Source organism: Trichoderma aggressivum, assembly GCF_033847375.1.
Source record: "Trichoderma aggressivum f. europaeum strain CBS 100526 chromosome Unknown scaffold_001, whole genome shotgun sequence".
NCBI lineage: Eukaryota > Fungi > Ascomycota > Sordariomycetes > Hypocreales > Hypocreaceae > Trichoderma > Trichoderma aggressivum.
The window spans coordinates 435,217-451,455 of NW_026946367.1; the positions used below are offsets into that span (position 1 = coordinate 435,217).

Consider the following 16,239-nt stretch of genomic DNA (forward strand, 5'->3'; position numbering starts at 1 on the left):
CTGGATTTTGAACCAAAGGCTGGGGCGTAGCCTTCCTCTGACCTAGCTGTTGCAGCTTTACTGAACCTCTTGATAATAAATATAACCTCCATAACTACAATCGCTGCCCAGTTGGTCCGTCGGATTCCTTCTTTCGCTCCACGAATCCGTGAAGTTCTTGACCGCGAACCTGAAATACACGAGAAGCCTCTAGACGATCAATTTCAAAAACTCATTTTGGATCCACTGAAGAAGAATCCAGGATGTTGGTCTTCAAATTTGCTTATTGTGGTCGACGCTCTTGATGAGTGCGACAATGAAGGGACTATGAGGACTCTAATCAGCATTCTCTCAAAAGCTCAACAGAGAAATAACCCACGGCTAAAGTTTTTCCTCACAAGCAGACCTGAACTGCCCATCCGCCTCGGATTTGAGGAGATTGGTGGGAAATATGACCATCTGCTTCTCGCGACAGTGTCAAAGGCCACTATTGAGCATGATATAGGGCTTTTTATGAGATATCAGCTCGACGCAATCAAAGCGGACTACAACAAATCCGTCTCAAGTCATCGCAAAATCTCTACTCAATGGCCCGGCGAGGATGTAGTGCAACAACTTGTCGATTCAGCCGTCCCGTTATTTATTGTTGCCGCAACGATATGCCGCTTCTTGAGAGATAGAAGATTAGGAGGCCCTCATCATCAATTAAGCAAGATTCTCGAGTATCAAAAGATACAGATATCTGGTCTTGATATGACGTATCTTCCAATCTTGGACAACCTTATTGTTAATCTTCCTCCGTCTGCTAGGGTTGAAGTACTGACTAGATTCCGGTACTTAATCGGTTCAATAGTTACCCTTGCTCAGCCTTTGTCTATACGAAGCATCGCCGATCTCCTGGGAGTTTCTACAGATGTCATCGAAGATCAACTCGATCTGTTACACTCAGTACTTGATGTTCCTACTGACTTAGACACCCCAGTGAGACTACTACACCTTTCTTTCCGGGACTTTCTAGTCGACCCCCAAAAGAATCACAATATCAGCAAATTTCCTTTTGCGATAGATGAACCAGAAGCTCATTCAAATTTATTCTCTCAATGCGTCGACTTACTGTACACAGGCAGTGTTCTCAAAGAAGATATCTGCTTTCTTAAAAGTCCAGGGACATTGAGATCAGAGATAAAGCAAAATGTTATTGATGAGCGTTTGCCAGGCGCAGTCCAATATGCTTGCATTTACTGGGTGTATCATTTGAGCCTAAGCAGCCGAGGCATTTGTGACAATGACCAAACACACAAATTCTTAGCAAGCTACTTACTTAATTGGCTTGAAGCACTCACCCTCATGGGACGGATTACAGAGAGCATTCACATGATGGATAATTTGCTACAGAAGCTTGAGGTGAGTAACACTTTGATTCATATCACAATTATAGCCATAACTGACTGAGAATCTAAAGGCAACGAATACACAAGCCATCGGAGGTCTTTTACGAGACGCAAAGCGATTCATTCAGGCGAACGTGACGACATTCGATAAAGCGCCGCTCCAAATATACTCTTCTGCTTTAATATTTGCTCCTGAGAGAAGTGTTGTCAAATACATGTTTAAATCGAGCATCCCACCATGGCTCCATACCTTACCAACAATGCAGTCTCACTGGGATCCTTGCTTGGCTACATTTCAAGACCGGAGTAGGGCAAGCGTTGTTCTTTTGGCAATTTCCGTCGGGAATAGATTTCTTTCCCTTCCCGGGCTTGGAGGCCAACTCAAAATTTGGGATGCAGGAATAGCATCCTGTGTTGCAACACACGATGATGCTTTGCCCAACTCTGCTTGGGCGTCATCTGATGGTGTAGAAATATTATATATTTCTGGGCGCGAAGGGCTCCGAATCATGAACGCCTCAACAAGAAGCTGCATTGCGGAATATAGGGGCCACACTGGCAAGATTGCTCATGCCATGTTCTCGGCGGATGGCAAGCAGTTTGCCTCGGCCTCAGAAGACGGGACTTTAATAATATGGGACAGAGTATCTGGCAAGTCCGTCTCAATCCACGATCATGAGCACACTGATCAGATGGTGGGGTTTTCTCCGGATGGATTGACATTTCTGACGATTTCGAACCACAATACTATTCGGCTTCTTCGTTCAAAGGTAAGCGGCCATATGTTGGCGATCGACGACCACAAAGAACGTGTTAAAGCTGTCGTTTTTTCTCCAGACAGCCAAAAACTCGTGTCTGTTGATATAGGTGGTACAATCAGATTCCTAGATAGGCTTTCAGGCAATTGCCTAGTAGCTGAAGGAGCCTGTGCCCTTTTTGACAAATGTCTGCTCTTCTTCTCTGGCGGCACCCGACTTATTAGTGCTGTGAAAGAAGATGTCGAGAAGGGACATAGAATCGGTATCTGGAATGTTTTGAAAGCCAATTGCGATTCTGTTTTAGAGGGCCATCGCGCTGCCATATCGGACATCGTCCTATCAAAGGACGAAAGCACGATTGCCTCAGCTTCATATGATAAAAGCATAAGAATATGGAATACGCATACGATGACTTGTATTGGGATATACGATGGCCACGCCGAATGCATTACCAGCCTCGCTTATTTAGCTGATGAAAAGCTACTCATATCGGCAGATATGGACGGAACCTTCAAAGTCTGGGATGCTAATATTACAATACAATCAGCGGAGATTGAAAGCCATGGCAGTGCCGAGGTCGAAAGCCATAAGGGGGCAGTCCTCGAAGTTATCTTTTCTCCAGACAAGAAGAAGATTATAACCACATCTGGAGACCGCACAGTGAGACTATGGGACTCCGCTACGAGCAAGTGTCTGTTGACGGGCACAGACCACCGAATTTTTGCACAGGTGCCCTTGATGGTTCCTCAGGATACTCCTACAGCCCCATTCGATCATGTTATGAGTTCTCATGGACTCTTTGGTTGGCCAAGATCGGTCAAATTTTCGGCGGACAGCTCGACAATTATATCTTCAACCGAGAGTTCGGAAGCTCCCAATGTCAAACTCTGGGATGCGGCAAACGGCGACTTCCGGTTGATACCTCACGAATCCATGGACTCTATTCTATCCATTGCATTTTCGCCTGACGGTACACATATAGTATCAACGACCCGTGATGGTGTTTTGAGCTGCTGGGACATGGCGACGCAGAAACTTGTTTGTTCATTTGGAGGGGAAACCTGCAACATACTTTCGTCAATCTACACAGCAGATGGAACCCAACTTGTTCTTGCCTGCGATGATGGAATGGTGCGGTTGCTCCATCTTTCAACTAGAAACTGCAAGGAAATGAACGAGGCACATGATAGTCCCGTGAGGATTGTTACAATGTCGGGAAGCGGATCCAAGCTTGCTTCTTACGCAACGGCAAGTCTCAAGATTTGGGATGAAGACACCCTGACATGCATCGCCAACTATACTTCAGCATCCGACACTACAAGCGAAGTAAGCAAAATGCTCTTCTCTCCTGATGAACAACATCTCGTCGTTCTCTACGAAGCTGGGGAAATCAAGGTTGAGATTCTGAGTGTCGCAACAGGACACTGCGTCGACAAGCTCGTTGGGATTTGCGGGCTTGCCAACCACATGGCATTCGAACCATCTGCCGGATCCAGCCTACGAGTACGACTACTCACCAATGTGGGCGCCCTTGAATTTGACCCGCCTGGCTCAGCTGCTACGAGTACGAGTACTGGTGTTCATGCAAGGCCATCCTTCAGCAGCCAAAGAGCGGTAACTACGATTGGACTTGGTCTCAGCAAAGACGGGGAATGGATTACGTGGGACTCGCGCAACATGCTCTGGCTGCCACCCGCGTTCAGAATCTCAGCATCGGATATCGATGTCGCGGCCTCTCTCCTTGCTCTTGGATCTCGCCTCGGACGGCTGCTCCTCATAGGCGTCGACCCGTCCAAAATGCCGGTGAACGTTCTGGACGCCTCGCCGCGGGCCTTGGCCTAGCGCATATCACATCACCGACCCGAAGCTCTAATCCAGAAGCAGGCACACACACATGCGGCTGATGAAGCTTCCGCCTAGCATGCCTACCATACGCAGAGACTTGGGCGGGGCATATTCGCAAGCAGCAATCCTCTGTGGATGCGAGAGGTAACTGGACAGCAGGACTTGCGTATTACAGTTTAGGGATAGCAACGTGGCACTGCTCCCCTCCCATCCTTGCGCCAAAGTCGTCATCGTGGATCAGCTCGTAAGAAGGACTCGTCTTTTACCCCGCCGAAATACCTCCTTGCCAGTTTCCGATGGAGGGGGTCAATTTATTTGCGGACATAAAGCTACAGAGCTCCCCCCCTTCTCTCCTTGCTAGCCGAAACTTGACCAGCATTTTACAACATCGTTTTCATCTCATTCTTAAGTTACAATGGCCTCCGAACCCACCAAGACCATCCTCGAAGAGGGCTCCGGCGACCAGCCCAAGGCGAGGGACACCGTCATCATGGGCTATACCGGCTGGCTGAAGGACACCTCCCAGCCGGACAACAAGGGGAAGAAGTGAGCGGCAGTGCCATACACTGTTCTGTTTGTTGGTGTCTTTACTTACCTATGTACGATATTAGATTCGACTCTTCTTACGACCGACCGGGCGAGGGCTTTAGCACCCAGATTGGTGTTGGCCAAGTCATCAAGGGTACGGTTTATCCTGTGATTCCGCGCAGGTCTCGTATTGATCATCTTGCGCAGGTTGGGACAAGGGTGTTGTTACCATGAAGCTCGGCGAGAAGGCTAGACTCGATATTCCCAGGTATGCGCACACAGCTTCACTTCGTATTCAATGTCTGGGCGTCTTACTAACATGGTTCGTAATAGCCACCTCGCTTATGGTAGCAGGTAAGCCGATCAAACTTTTACTACGGCATTCAAGAATCGAATCTAGGGGAATTGGCTCGCCCAATGATGAACTTGGTTCAACGGAATGAAGATTGCATGAGCATGCTAACATTCTTCCAGGTCTATTCCCGGCGTTATCCCTGCCAACTCGGACCTCATCTTGTAAGTCGAATTGGGTAGTGCTTTGTACAAACCAAACACGACAACTGACATTATCGGTAGCGACGTCCATCTGAAGCGAATCATCCCGTTCAACGGATAAATTGGCGATGCGTCTATGAATTGCGACACTAAAAGAGTATAATTTTGGAAAGAACCATTTTTTTGGATAGTCAAACACAGGATAGTTGTAGAGATTCAAGATTGTCTTGTGCTCTTCTTTGAAGATGCATCTTTGTGCCATTCATTTCCCGTGACTTGATGTCGTGTTCAAGCATCCTGCAGCTCAGTACGCCCGCGCAGATACATCAGTGCCTACCTATGATAAATGTCAAGTATCTGCGAACCTGCTTAGAATCTAGATACTGACGGTATCACCCATCCCAGCGTCCCTACTCATCCTGTCATCTCCAGCCGACAACGGAAGCTTCAGTGATGCAACAGTGCCATAAACACAGTCCTCTATACTGTTAAGCAGCCGGATCCATCGGAAGCGTGTACACCGGTCCACCAAATTGTCGCCATTCAGTTCAACGATGCACCGTAAATCTCAACTCTTCCCCTATACTCTTCCCTGTATCAACACCGTTGAAGCTATCCATCCGGTCCGTCCCTGAGAAAAAAAAGCTCGGGCTTCCATGGCGCTCTGACCGGTTCCAAAGCAGGTACCTCGAGCTATTTCTAAGAGCTGGCCGTCCTGGCCAATCACAGCCGCTATGCCCCGCCTCGCTGCCCCGCCCGCTTTGCCTCAGCTTTTGCTGCCCCTCTTCTCGGTACTTCTGCCTTGTACCCAAGTTCCTCGTGCTTGTACCTTGTACCATCTGTCAGCAGCTGGGCAACGCAACAGCGGCACAGTACCTATATTACAGTGGCACGATTAGCCACATTACCTCATCAGAAAGAACTGGAGCCCTGTCATGTCCAGTGCAGGCCAACCAACGCTTTGCTTCTGAATCCTGCTCATTACAAACCAACTTGTTCTCTTCCAAAGCTCTTCTTCTTGTCCTTTGCCGACAAGAGAATCACCGCCGTCTTCCACCAAGCCAAACGACTCTTCTCCCGCACCCGCCAGACACGCAGCAGGCTTCTTCTCTAGCCACCGTCACCCCTCTTTATCAGCAGCATCTGGGTGAGGTCACGCTCGACCTAGGTGCTGGATCACCATATCCAAGATTTCGTCACAGCCCAGCCCCGGAGCGCTGGCGAAGCGAAGGCTCTCTGAAGGGGAGTCTCAACAGAACCTCAAGAGAACCATGGCTGTAGGTTGATCGGTGGCCCCCTCCGTGGGATACGCGAGACTGAAACTGACCGTCCGCTTCCAACCAACAGGCCGCCAAGCTTCCCGAGGTCGATCTTGCAACCCGCATGCAAGTCGATGACTCCGTCGTCGGAACTACAGATATCGACGAGTCTCTATACAGCCGACAGCTCTATGTCTTAGGACACGAGGCCATGCGCCGCATGGGCGCCTCCAACGTCCTCGTCGTTGGTCTCAAGGGTCTCGGTGTCGAGATTGCCAAGAACATTGCCTTGGCCGGTGTCAAGAGCTTGACCGTCTACGACCCTGCCCCGGTCCAGATTGCCGATCTCTCAGCCCAGTTCTTCTTGACCCCCAAGGATGTTGGCAAGCCCAGAGATGAAGTGACGGCCCCGCGTGTCGCAGAGCTCAACGCTTATACCCCCGTCAAGGTTCACCAGTCTCCCAGGTATGGCCACCAAATTCTCGCATTTCGTTTTCACGGGAGTATTACTAACCACAGGTTGTAGCATCGAGGACAACTTCGCCCAATTCGACAAGTATCAGGTTGTGGTGCTGACCAATGCGCCCATCTCGACACAAAAGGCCGTAGGCGACTACTGCCACTCCAAGGGCATCTACGTTGTCATCGTCGACACATTCGGCCTGTTCGGCTCCATCTTCTGTGATTTTGGCGATAAGTTTACCATTATCGATCAGAACGGCGAGGCCGCTTTGAGCGGTATCGTTGCTGGCATCGACGAAGAGGGTCTGGTGTCGGCACTCGATGAGACTCGTCACGGTTTAGAAGATGGCGACTACGTCACATTTTCCGAGGTTGAGGGCATGGAAGCGTTGAACGGATGCGAGCCGCGTAAGATTACGGTCAAGGGTCCGTACACCTTCTCCATTGGCGATGTGTCAGGCCTCGGACAGTACCAGCGTGGAGGAACTTACCAGCAGGTAAAGATGCCCAAGGTCGTCGATTTCAAGAGCTTCACAGCCGCCCTCAAGGAGCCAGAGTTCCTTATTTCCGACTACGCCAAGTTCGACCGACCCCAGCAGCTTCATCTTGGATTCCAGGCCCTCCATGCATTCCAAGTCGCCAATGGACGACTCCCCAACCCCATGGACGAGAAAGACGCCATTGTCGTTCTCGAGGCCGCCAAGACGTTTGCTGCCGATGAGAAACTCGAGATCGATATTGACGAGAAGCTCTTGAAAGAGTTGAGTTTCCAGGCTCTTGGTGACCTCAGCCCCATGGCAGCACTCTTTGGCGGTATCGCTGCTCAGGAGGTTCTCAAGGCTGTGTCCGGCAAGTTCAACCCCATCCAACAATGGATGTACTTTGATTCGCTCGAGTCTCTCCCTACTTCTACCAAGCGAAGCCCCGAGCTGTGCAAGCCCATCGGTAGCCGTTATGATGGGCAGATTGCTGTCTTTGGAACCGAGTATCAGGACAAGATTGCCAATCTCAAGCAATTCCTCGTTGGCGCCGGTGCTATTGGTTGTGAGATGCTAAAGAACTGGGCCATGATTGGCTTGGGCACAGGACCCAAGGGCAAGATTTACGTTACCGACATGGACTCCATCGAAAAGAGCAACCTCAACCGACAGTTCCTTTTCCGAGCCGCTGATGTCGGCAGCATGAAGAGCGACTGCGCTGCCAGGGCCGTGCAGCGAATGAACCCAGAGCTGGAAGGCCACATTGAGTCTTTGCGAGAGCGCGTTAGTCCCGAGACCGAGCATGTCTTCAATGAGGAGTTCTGGCGTAGCCTGGATGGAGTCACCAACGCTCTGGACAATGTCGAAGCGAGAACCTACGTTGACCGAAGATGCGTCTTCTTCCGAAAGCCGCTGCTCGAGAGCGGAACTCTGGGCACCAAGGGCAACACCCAAGTTGTCCTGCCCCACTTGACAGAGTCTTACTCTTCTTCCCAAGATCCCCCCGAGAAGGAGTTCCCCATGTGCACGATCCGAAGCTTTCCCAACAAGATTGACCATACCATTGCCTGGGCCAAGGAGTACATGTTTGAGAAGTGCTTTGTCAAAGCTCCCCAGACTGTGAACCTTTACCTGACTCAGCCCAACTTCATTGAGGCCACTCTGAAGCAAGGCGGCAACCAGAAGGAAACCCTGGAAACGATCCGCAACTACCTTACCACCGAGCGGCCCCGGACCTTTGAGGACTGCATTGCCTGGGCTCGTCTCCTCTTCGAGACGGAGTTTGCAAACAAGGTCCAGCAGCTCTTGTACAACTTCCCCAAGGACTCGGTGACCTCTGGTGGCACTCCCTTCTGGTCTGGCCCGAAGAGAGCTCCAGATGCTCTCAAGTTCGACCCCAACAACGCGACTCACTTTGGATTTATCGTGGCTGCCGCGAACCTTCATGCATTCAACTTTAACATCAAGTCGCCTGGCACCGACAAGTCCATTTACTTGAAGGAGCTGGAGAATGTCATTGTGCCTGACTTCACCCCTGACTCAAACGTCAAGATCCAGGCCGATGACAAGGAACCCGTAAGCCCGCTCCCTTCTTAAAGCCCAATTATTTTATATCTCAGTAGTACTAACTCTAATTTTAGGATCCCAACGCCAGCAGCTTTGATGACACGGATGAGCTCACAAACCTCTCTGCCAGCCTCCCGTCGGCAAGCACTCTTGCGGGCTTCCAGCTGCAGCCTGTCGAGTTCGAAAAGGACGACGACACCAACCACCACATTGACTTCATCACTGCCTGTAGCAACCTGAGGGCCGAGAACTACAAGATCGAGCCTGCCGACAGACACAAGACCAAGTTTATCGCGGGCAAGATCATCCCCGCCATCGCCACGACAACGGCCCTCGTTACGGGCTTGGTTGTCCTTGAGCTCTACAAGATCGTAGACGGCAAGGATGACATCGAGCAGTACAAGAACGGCTTCATCAACCTGGCTCTGCCATTCTTTGGATTCGGCGAGCCCATTGCTAGTCCCAAGGTTGAATACAAGGGCCCTGATGGCAAGGTCAAGCTGGACAAGATTTGGGACCGGTTCGAGGTCGAAAACATTACGCTCAAGGAGCTTCTCGACTACTTTGAGAAGAAGGGTCTCAGCATCAGCATGCTCAGCTCTGGCGTCAGCCTGCTGTATGCAAGCTTCTTCCCGCCGTCCAAGCTCAAGGACCGCTACGCACTCAAGCTCAGCGAGCTGGTAGAGACCATTTCCAAGAAGCCCATTCCTTCTCACCAGAAGGAGCTGATCTTTGAGATGGTGGCTGAAGATTTGGACGAAGAGGACGTGGAGGTTCCGTACATTAAGGTAAATATTTGATTATTATTATTTTTGGAATTACATAGACTCGGCACGGTTCATAAGTAGTCACTACAATTAGTAGATATTTGGAACAGAAATGAAAGCCTTTGTGGATATATCAGTCCCACTCTAATGCTTCCAGTATATCCATATCCATATCCTTTGGGCACTCAACACTCTGTTCCTTGAATAGCAGGGGGCAGCAAGGCAATTGTCGTGATGACTAAAGACGCAAATTGGCTGAGTGATGAAGGCGCTAACGCTCGTGGGCGCTGTTACGTCACAATTAGAAAGCGCGCTAAGTTTGTTCCGACGAAGAGCGATTTGGAATGACGAATTAGTAACGTGGGAGCGACGCCCGAACCTTTAGCAATGCTTAAGTCAGAACACAGTCACGTAGGCCATCGTAACCGCTGGAACGCTAACGGGTCAAGCTGAAGGATCTCGCAGGTGGGCTTGAGAGGGGGGACGCTTGGCGTTGTCGAGGATATTTGGAAGGGTTGCTTTGCGTATATATAGACCTTGTGGCTCCCCGAGTGGTGAGTGAGGAGGAAGCATTCAGACATTAAATGAGAGCAATTCAACAGCAGTTGAGAACCAGATCTTTTGGGGTTTTGATCAACAATAATCACAAGCAATTTGCGAAAGCATTGACATATTCGACGTTGTCTAGTGGTAGTACAACTGGGTTTGGAAGTTTGCGAAAAACAAACAGTATTACACGAGCTTTACCACTACAGTTTCCAATTCAAATCAGAATGGTGGGTTCTTGATTGTTTTCCCCTTGAATCAAATATCAATCCTAACACTTGTATTCAATAATTGCAGGCTTCCAACGAGGGCAAAATCACCGACTGGGTCAAGCCCGGCGACAAATCCGGCGAGTTCAAGCGTCAAGTCAGCTCGTTCCGCAACTGGATCTCTCGCGAGGCCGGTGCCGAGTTTCCTCCCGAAAAGGGGAGGTATCATCTCTACGTCAGCTACGCCTGTCCATGGGCGCACCGCACCTTGATCGCCAGAAAACTCAAGGGTCTCGAGGACATTATTTCCTTCTCCGTGGTGCACTGGCATCTGGAGCAGAAGGGGTGGCGATTTGCCACCAAGGAGGACAACGACGTCCCCGGCGAGAACGTGATTCCCGATCCCCTTCACGAGGGCTTTACGCATATCCGGGACGTGTACTTTGAGTCGAACAAGGACTACACTGGACGATTTACCGTTCCGGTGCTGTATGACAAGAAGACGAAGCAGATTGTCAACAATGAGAGCAGCGAGATTATCCGGATGCTGGGAACCGAGTTTGACGACTTGATTGGAGAAAAGTACCGCTCCATTGTCCTCTACCCGGAGAGCCTCAAGAGCCAGATCGAAGAGACCAACGAGTGGACGTACGACCTCATCAACAACGGCGTCTACAGGGCCGGCTTCGCCACCAGCTCGCAAGCCTACGAGACGGCCGTCGTCGCCCTGTTTGAGGCTCTCGACCGCGCAGAGAAGCATCTCGCCTCGCAGACCGAAGGGCCATACTACTTTGGCAAGGACATCACCGAGGCCGACATCCGGCTGTACGTGACGCTGGTGCGCTTCGACCCCGTCTACGTGCAGCACTTCAAGTGCAACATCCGCGACATTCGCAGCGGGTATCCTCGCCTGCACCGGTGGATGCGCAACCTGTACTGGAGCCTGCCGGCGTTCAAGGACACGACGCAGTTCGACCACATCAAGTGGCATTACACGCGCAGCCATACGCAGATCAACCCGTTCAGCATCACGCCTGTCGGGCCGCTGCCGCACATTTTGCCGCTGGAGGAGGAGGTGCCGGCGGTGGTGGCGAGAGTGTAGAGTTGTGTGGGCGAAGTTTGGAGGGTGTGTGTGTGGTTTGGGAGGATGGCTATTGGGGGAGGGTTTTTCGTGTAACTCCGGGTCTTGTTTATTAGCTGGAGTTGTTGAGTGTGAGGGGGGAAAAAGTGTGGAGGGTACAATGTATTGGAGGGTTGTTTTTTAATTGGATGGGTGTCGATGATGAGGGTGAGGGTGAGGTTACCTTACCCTAGGATGGATGCTTGGTATGTCTGGGATTTATATTGGATTGAAGTTTGGAATATTGGGTATTACTATGAGTTGGCGATGATGGAAATGAATTACAGCGACATCTTGTCTTGCTTTCCAAATATTTTACCTTCTTTGATTAGTCTATGAAGTTGAAGGTTGTCCTCTCGTGATGAAGTTCTTTAAGTCTCAACTGAAACTCTGCTCCTCAGCTGTGGGTAAGCGCCTACAACCAACACCAATCAAACAAAGAATGAAACAACGTTGTAGCATCTTTTCTTTGTTGTTTGCTTTCAAGATACTTTCCATACTTAGCCCTCTCTTTGTGCCAACATCCATGCACACAATTCCTGCATACCAAATTCCAGCCGTGCTGCCTCTCCATTCCCACAGCGGCGACGTAGCGACTTTAGGCCTCAAAGCTCCAGGCCAGGCAGCCTGACGGCCTCTCGCTTGCCCGCCCTCCTCCACTGAAACTTCAGGGCTGGCGTGCCACTGAAAGACGCTGCTAGCCGCCTCCCGTAATCCTGCTACTGCTACCTCCATGTACCGAACAATTCCCATGCCGTCTGGTCCTTTCTCCCAAATCAGGTCCCCACCAAAAACGCAATCTGCTCCCCATCACCATCGCCAATTTCCACCTCGTCCCAACCGACCGCCTTTCAAATCTCCTCTCCCTCTCGAACCGTCCCGAATATCGATACTCACCCGCGCCAAAATCAACCTCTCAGCCTCTCTCGCTCAATCCTCGTGATCCAGCGTCTTCTTTTTTTCCCGCCCGACCGCCCCAAACCTTCCCCGCGCACGCACCGCACACGCACACGCACAACGCACGGCTGAAGCTACACTCATAATTGACCCTTTTCCCTCTTCTCCTCTCGTATTCCATCCCTTCTCGTGCTACTCTCTGCCAAGTCGTTTTCTTCTTGTTCCTCTTTTTGCGGCAAAGACTTTTCCTCTCCTCGTTCAATCTCTTCCTCCCGTCTTGCCTTTGGGTCGGTTGGCTCCAGCTGCTTTGCTTGTTGTCAAGCTCCGTGGTCGGCTCTCCCTCCTCGAAATTGCAACGCGTCCTTTATGGTCACTGCCTACACCCAACAATTATAAAAGCTCCCTTGACCGTCAAGCATCTGCTCGTGTGCGGCATTCACGACTTGCGACCTTTGCAGAGCTCGTCCATTGACGCACGTTACATCACCCCACCAAATCGAACTACTGCTACTCAATAACCCTCGTCGACGCTTAGGCTCTAATCTCCCCCCTTCCGGCTCTCGGCCGACTAGCTAAAGGGTTCAACCATTTTGTCCAGCGAGATAGTCGAGACATTCGCCGGATGAGCGTCGCGCATTCGCCGCCTTGCTATGGCCATTCGATACACCGCAGAGCATCTGCTCTTCCTGAGGGAGTCGCCGCTATGCATCAAACCTGAGAAACTGCCTCCGGCGGAGGAATGGATGGGGTGAGCACAACTCGAGGCCCGCTGAATGGCTTTCAGCGCTTGCTTTGTTTGTACTGATGTTGACATGACGCAGGGCACCCCCAGACCAGACTCGAGCGCAGAACAAACCGGTCAACGATCGACCTCGGTCCCTGGACAATCCGCTTCTTGACCAGAACAATCGCCGCCCAGGCATCAGCCACACCTCGCGGACCAGTACAAGTTGGTTCCATCTTGAGACACTCGTGCTGTGGATAGTTATCCGTTGCTAACAATGTAACTCTTCAAGATCCCGATGACATTGTCTTTGCTCCTCCTCGGATGGCGTTTGCTTCGTCTGGCCGAGGTAACAAGACGCTTGATGGTGAAAAACCGACCAAGGATGCTGACCCCGCAGGTCGGTTCGCCTTGCGCAATCGAAACAGCGAAGCCGACGGAGACCGCCTGCGCGCACCCAATGCTGTTCGTCGCCGCGGAGAAAACGACCTAGATAGCGATGGCTGGAGCACAGTCAAGCCCCGCAAAAGCTTTGGTGCTGAGGGTGCCGAGCGTTTCCACGGCCGCATGGGTGGCAACTTTCGAGATGAGAAGAAGCCCCTGCGAGAAAACGATCGCGATGCCACTCGCGACCGCCCAACAAGGCCTTTTGATACCTTTGGTCGAGACAATAAGGAAGCTGAAAATGACCCTCGAGCGCGCAACGGCGCTGGCAGGAGCAAAGTGGACTCTTGGCACAAGGCAGAGTCAATGCCGACGGAGCCCCCCGCGGCCGAGCGAAAAGAGCGAGACCGAACCAAGAGCTGGAGAGACCGAGATACCACTGAAACTGCGGATGACCGTACCAATGGCAGGGCACCCGACAGGCGATGGGCTCGCGACCGTGAGCAGCGTGTTGAGCGTGAGCCCGAATGGTTCGACGAGCCTGCCGAGGCACTCCGCGAAGCGCATACCCAGCAAGACTTCCAGAAGTGGATGGAGCAGATGAAGAAAGGCAAAGGAGGCGGTGATGCTCCAGAGCGCCCAGCAGCAGCAGCTGCTGCGGCTCCTGAACCTGCTGCTGCCGAGAATGAGAGGTTTCAACCTCATCAACCTACTGCTGTCGAGGTTGCCCCTGACAAATTCTTCCTTGCCTTTGGCGGTATGCAAGCACAGGGACCTCTGGAGCCCAACTCCCCACCCAGCGAAGTAAACGATGCAGCCGCCAGGCCCAAGACAGTGGGCAAGTCATCAAGGTTCACGTCCTTCTTCCACCAACCCCAAGAAGAACCGCGAGGCAGGGTAGAACAGTCGACGAGCGTGCCGCCTGCGCCTTCTCACTTTCCTCCGGGGCTGGGACCACTCGCAGGAATGGTTCCTCCTCCTCAAGAAGAAGAAAAACAGGCTTTCCAGCAGCTACTGTTGAAGCTTCAGAAGCAGAGTATGAGCGCCACTCCTCCGGCTCACTCACCATTTGCTGCCCCGCCACCTCAGGGCAACTTTCCGGACATGGCGAAGAAGAGCAACCTGGCATCACCAGAGCCATTCCAACAATACGGTGGCGATAGGATCAACGGCGGCATCGGCCGCCCGCCACCACCGCAACATGTTCAAGAGATTCTTGCACCTCGACCGCAGCAACAGTCTGCTCGGCCAGACCAACTTCTCCAAGATCTCGCGGGGCACCAGCGTCTCTCTAGCCAGGGCTCAGGAATCCCTGACCAGGCTCGCAACAACAACAACACCGAGTTTTTGATGAATCTCATGAGAATGGGGCCCAGTGCTCCGCTGAGCATGCCCCAGCCTCAGCAGCAGAAGCCAATCCCGATGCAAGAGTCGGACTTCTCGCCAAGAGAGAATCGGGGAGTACAGCAACGCCAGATGCGCCCACAGCCGCCTCCCGGCTTTCCCATGGAAGAGTCTTTCCACAACGTCGAACGGGATTCCCGTCTCGGCCAGCCCACTCAGATTTTGCAGCGACCCCCGCCCCCTCCTGGGCTGGACCAGATGCCTCCCAGCTGGATGACCAGCGGAGGACAGATACCGCCACCCCAGCAGCGAGGCCCCATGATGCCTCCTCCTGGATTGCCCGGTGGCTTGAACCGCAACGTTCCCATGCCTCACATGTTCCCTCCCAATTTCCCTCCCGGCGGCATGCCGCCTCCAGATGCAATGGCTGGCATGCCTCCACGCAATATGCCTCCGCCTCCTCCTGGCTTCTTCAACGGACCACCTCATGGGTTCATGCCTCCTGGGCTCGGTGGATTCAATGGACCCCCCGGACCGCCAGAGCCTTTTGGTGGATCTCCCTTTGAAGCCCGTGGCATGCCTCCGGGCGCCGCTGGTCGAGGTGCTGCCTTTGGCCGGCCATAAGTTGCCGAAGGATCACAATTAGTGAATTCTGCTGCTAACAGCAAATTTCAACTACCAAGAAGCAGAACGGCATTCCGTGTTATCATATGTGCAGTCAAAACAAACTACATTTTTATTATTATTACTGGTATGACTTTTTTTTGGAGCTATGAAGGCCGAGTTTATGGGACCCAAGGGGTTATGGGTTCTAAGGACCGCTCTTTGCTTGCAATGTCATATGATTTTGTCCTGGGAAATGCTTACGGGGGAAGTAGTCTCGGTGACGAGGAGAGACTCACAAGTGCACGGATTGCCAGATATAGGGAAAAGGAGATGTAATGCGGGCGATGAGAATGAAAATATGTTGCAAATTCGGAGCCTCGTTGAACATGTGACAGTACCTACTCGTAGATTTTTGTTGGTGTAGCAGAGGTGATGCTGCTGATGTCGACTTGGACTCGGGGATACCCATGAAGTCTTGGTAACGAAAGCGTTAAAACTACGGCTACAGCTGAGACGATTAGTTTCCATACTATTGCTGACGTTTGTGATGTTTGCCTTGCTTTGTTGAATCTGTTGACTGCCCAACTCTGAGAATTGTTACCTCAGTGATCTGTGCTTCTGTGAATCGTATGATGGAACCTTGGCAGACTTGTCCCCAAACCCATCACTGCGAGAGCTTGTTCATATTCACATGCCGATCAAAGCATAACTGCACTGTTAATGGAGGAATCGAGGTTAGTTCGCACCACACGCTATTGCATGCAGCTAGAATGCATCAAACGTATCCACGAATCATCAGCCACAGAACGAGGGAAACCTTATTGAACGAATGCCCAAAATCTCCTCACTACTGCCAAGCTATTTAGGTGGTACCAACACG

General features: G+C 51.6%; 4 protein-coding genes across 4 annotated transcripts in view; all 4 read left to right on the forward strand.

The window, feature by feature from the left end:
• The window catches only part of Triagg1_59 (uncharacterized protein), a gene marked incomplete at both ends in the record, with an annotated part of 5,243 nt that extends 1,273 nt beyond the window's left edge, over positions 1-3,970 (forward strand). The window contains 3 exons of the mRNA XM_062895588.1: positions 112-960; positions 1,375-1,383; positions 1,442-3,970. Of these exons, the coding sequence (XP_062760409.1) occupies positions 112-960; positions 1,375-1,383; positions 1,442-3,970 (3,387 nt within the window). The remainder of the gene's footprint in view (positions 1-111; positions 961-1,374; positions 1,384-1,441) is intronic.
• A 418-nt stretch (positions 3,971-4,388) lies between these two features.
• Triagg1_60 (uncharacterized protein) lies at positions 4,389-5,117 on the forward strand (the record flags this gene model as incomplete). Its single annotated transcript, XM_062895599.1, has 6 exons — positions 4,389-4,519; positions 4,585-4,655; positions 4,709-4,769; positions 4,835-4,855; positions 4,976-5,017; positions 5,078-5,117. 6 exons carry the CDS (start codon positions 4,389-4,391, stop codon positions 5,115-5,117), a joined length of 366 nt encoding a protein of 121 aa, XP_062760410.1.
• A 1,150-nt stretch (positions 5,118-6,267) lies between these two features.
• Positions 6,268-11,386, forward strand: Triagg1_61 (uncharacterized protein; the record flags this gene model as incomplete). The annotated part of the gene is made up of 5 exons (XM_062895610.1): positions 6,268-6,273; positions 6,344-6,720; positions 6,782-8,771; positions 8,837-9,550; positions 10,373-11,386. 5 exons carry the CDS (start codon positions 6,268-6,270, stop codon positions 11,384-11,386), a joined length of 4,101 nt encoding a protein of 1,366 aa, XP_062760411.1.
• Positions 11,387-12,951: 1,565 nt separating this feature from the next.
• On the forward strand, positions 12,952-15,377 carry Triagg1_62 (uncharacterized protein; the record flags this gene model as incomplete). Its single annotated transcript, XM_062895621.1, has 3 exons — positions 12,952-13,049; positions 13,123-13,244; positions 13,318-15,377. 3 exons carry the CDS (start codon positions 12,952-12,954, stop codon positions 15,375-15,377), a joined length of 2,280 nt encoding a protein of 759 aa, XP_062760412.1.
• Between the last annotated feature and the right edge of the window lie 862 nt (positions 15,378-16,239).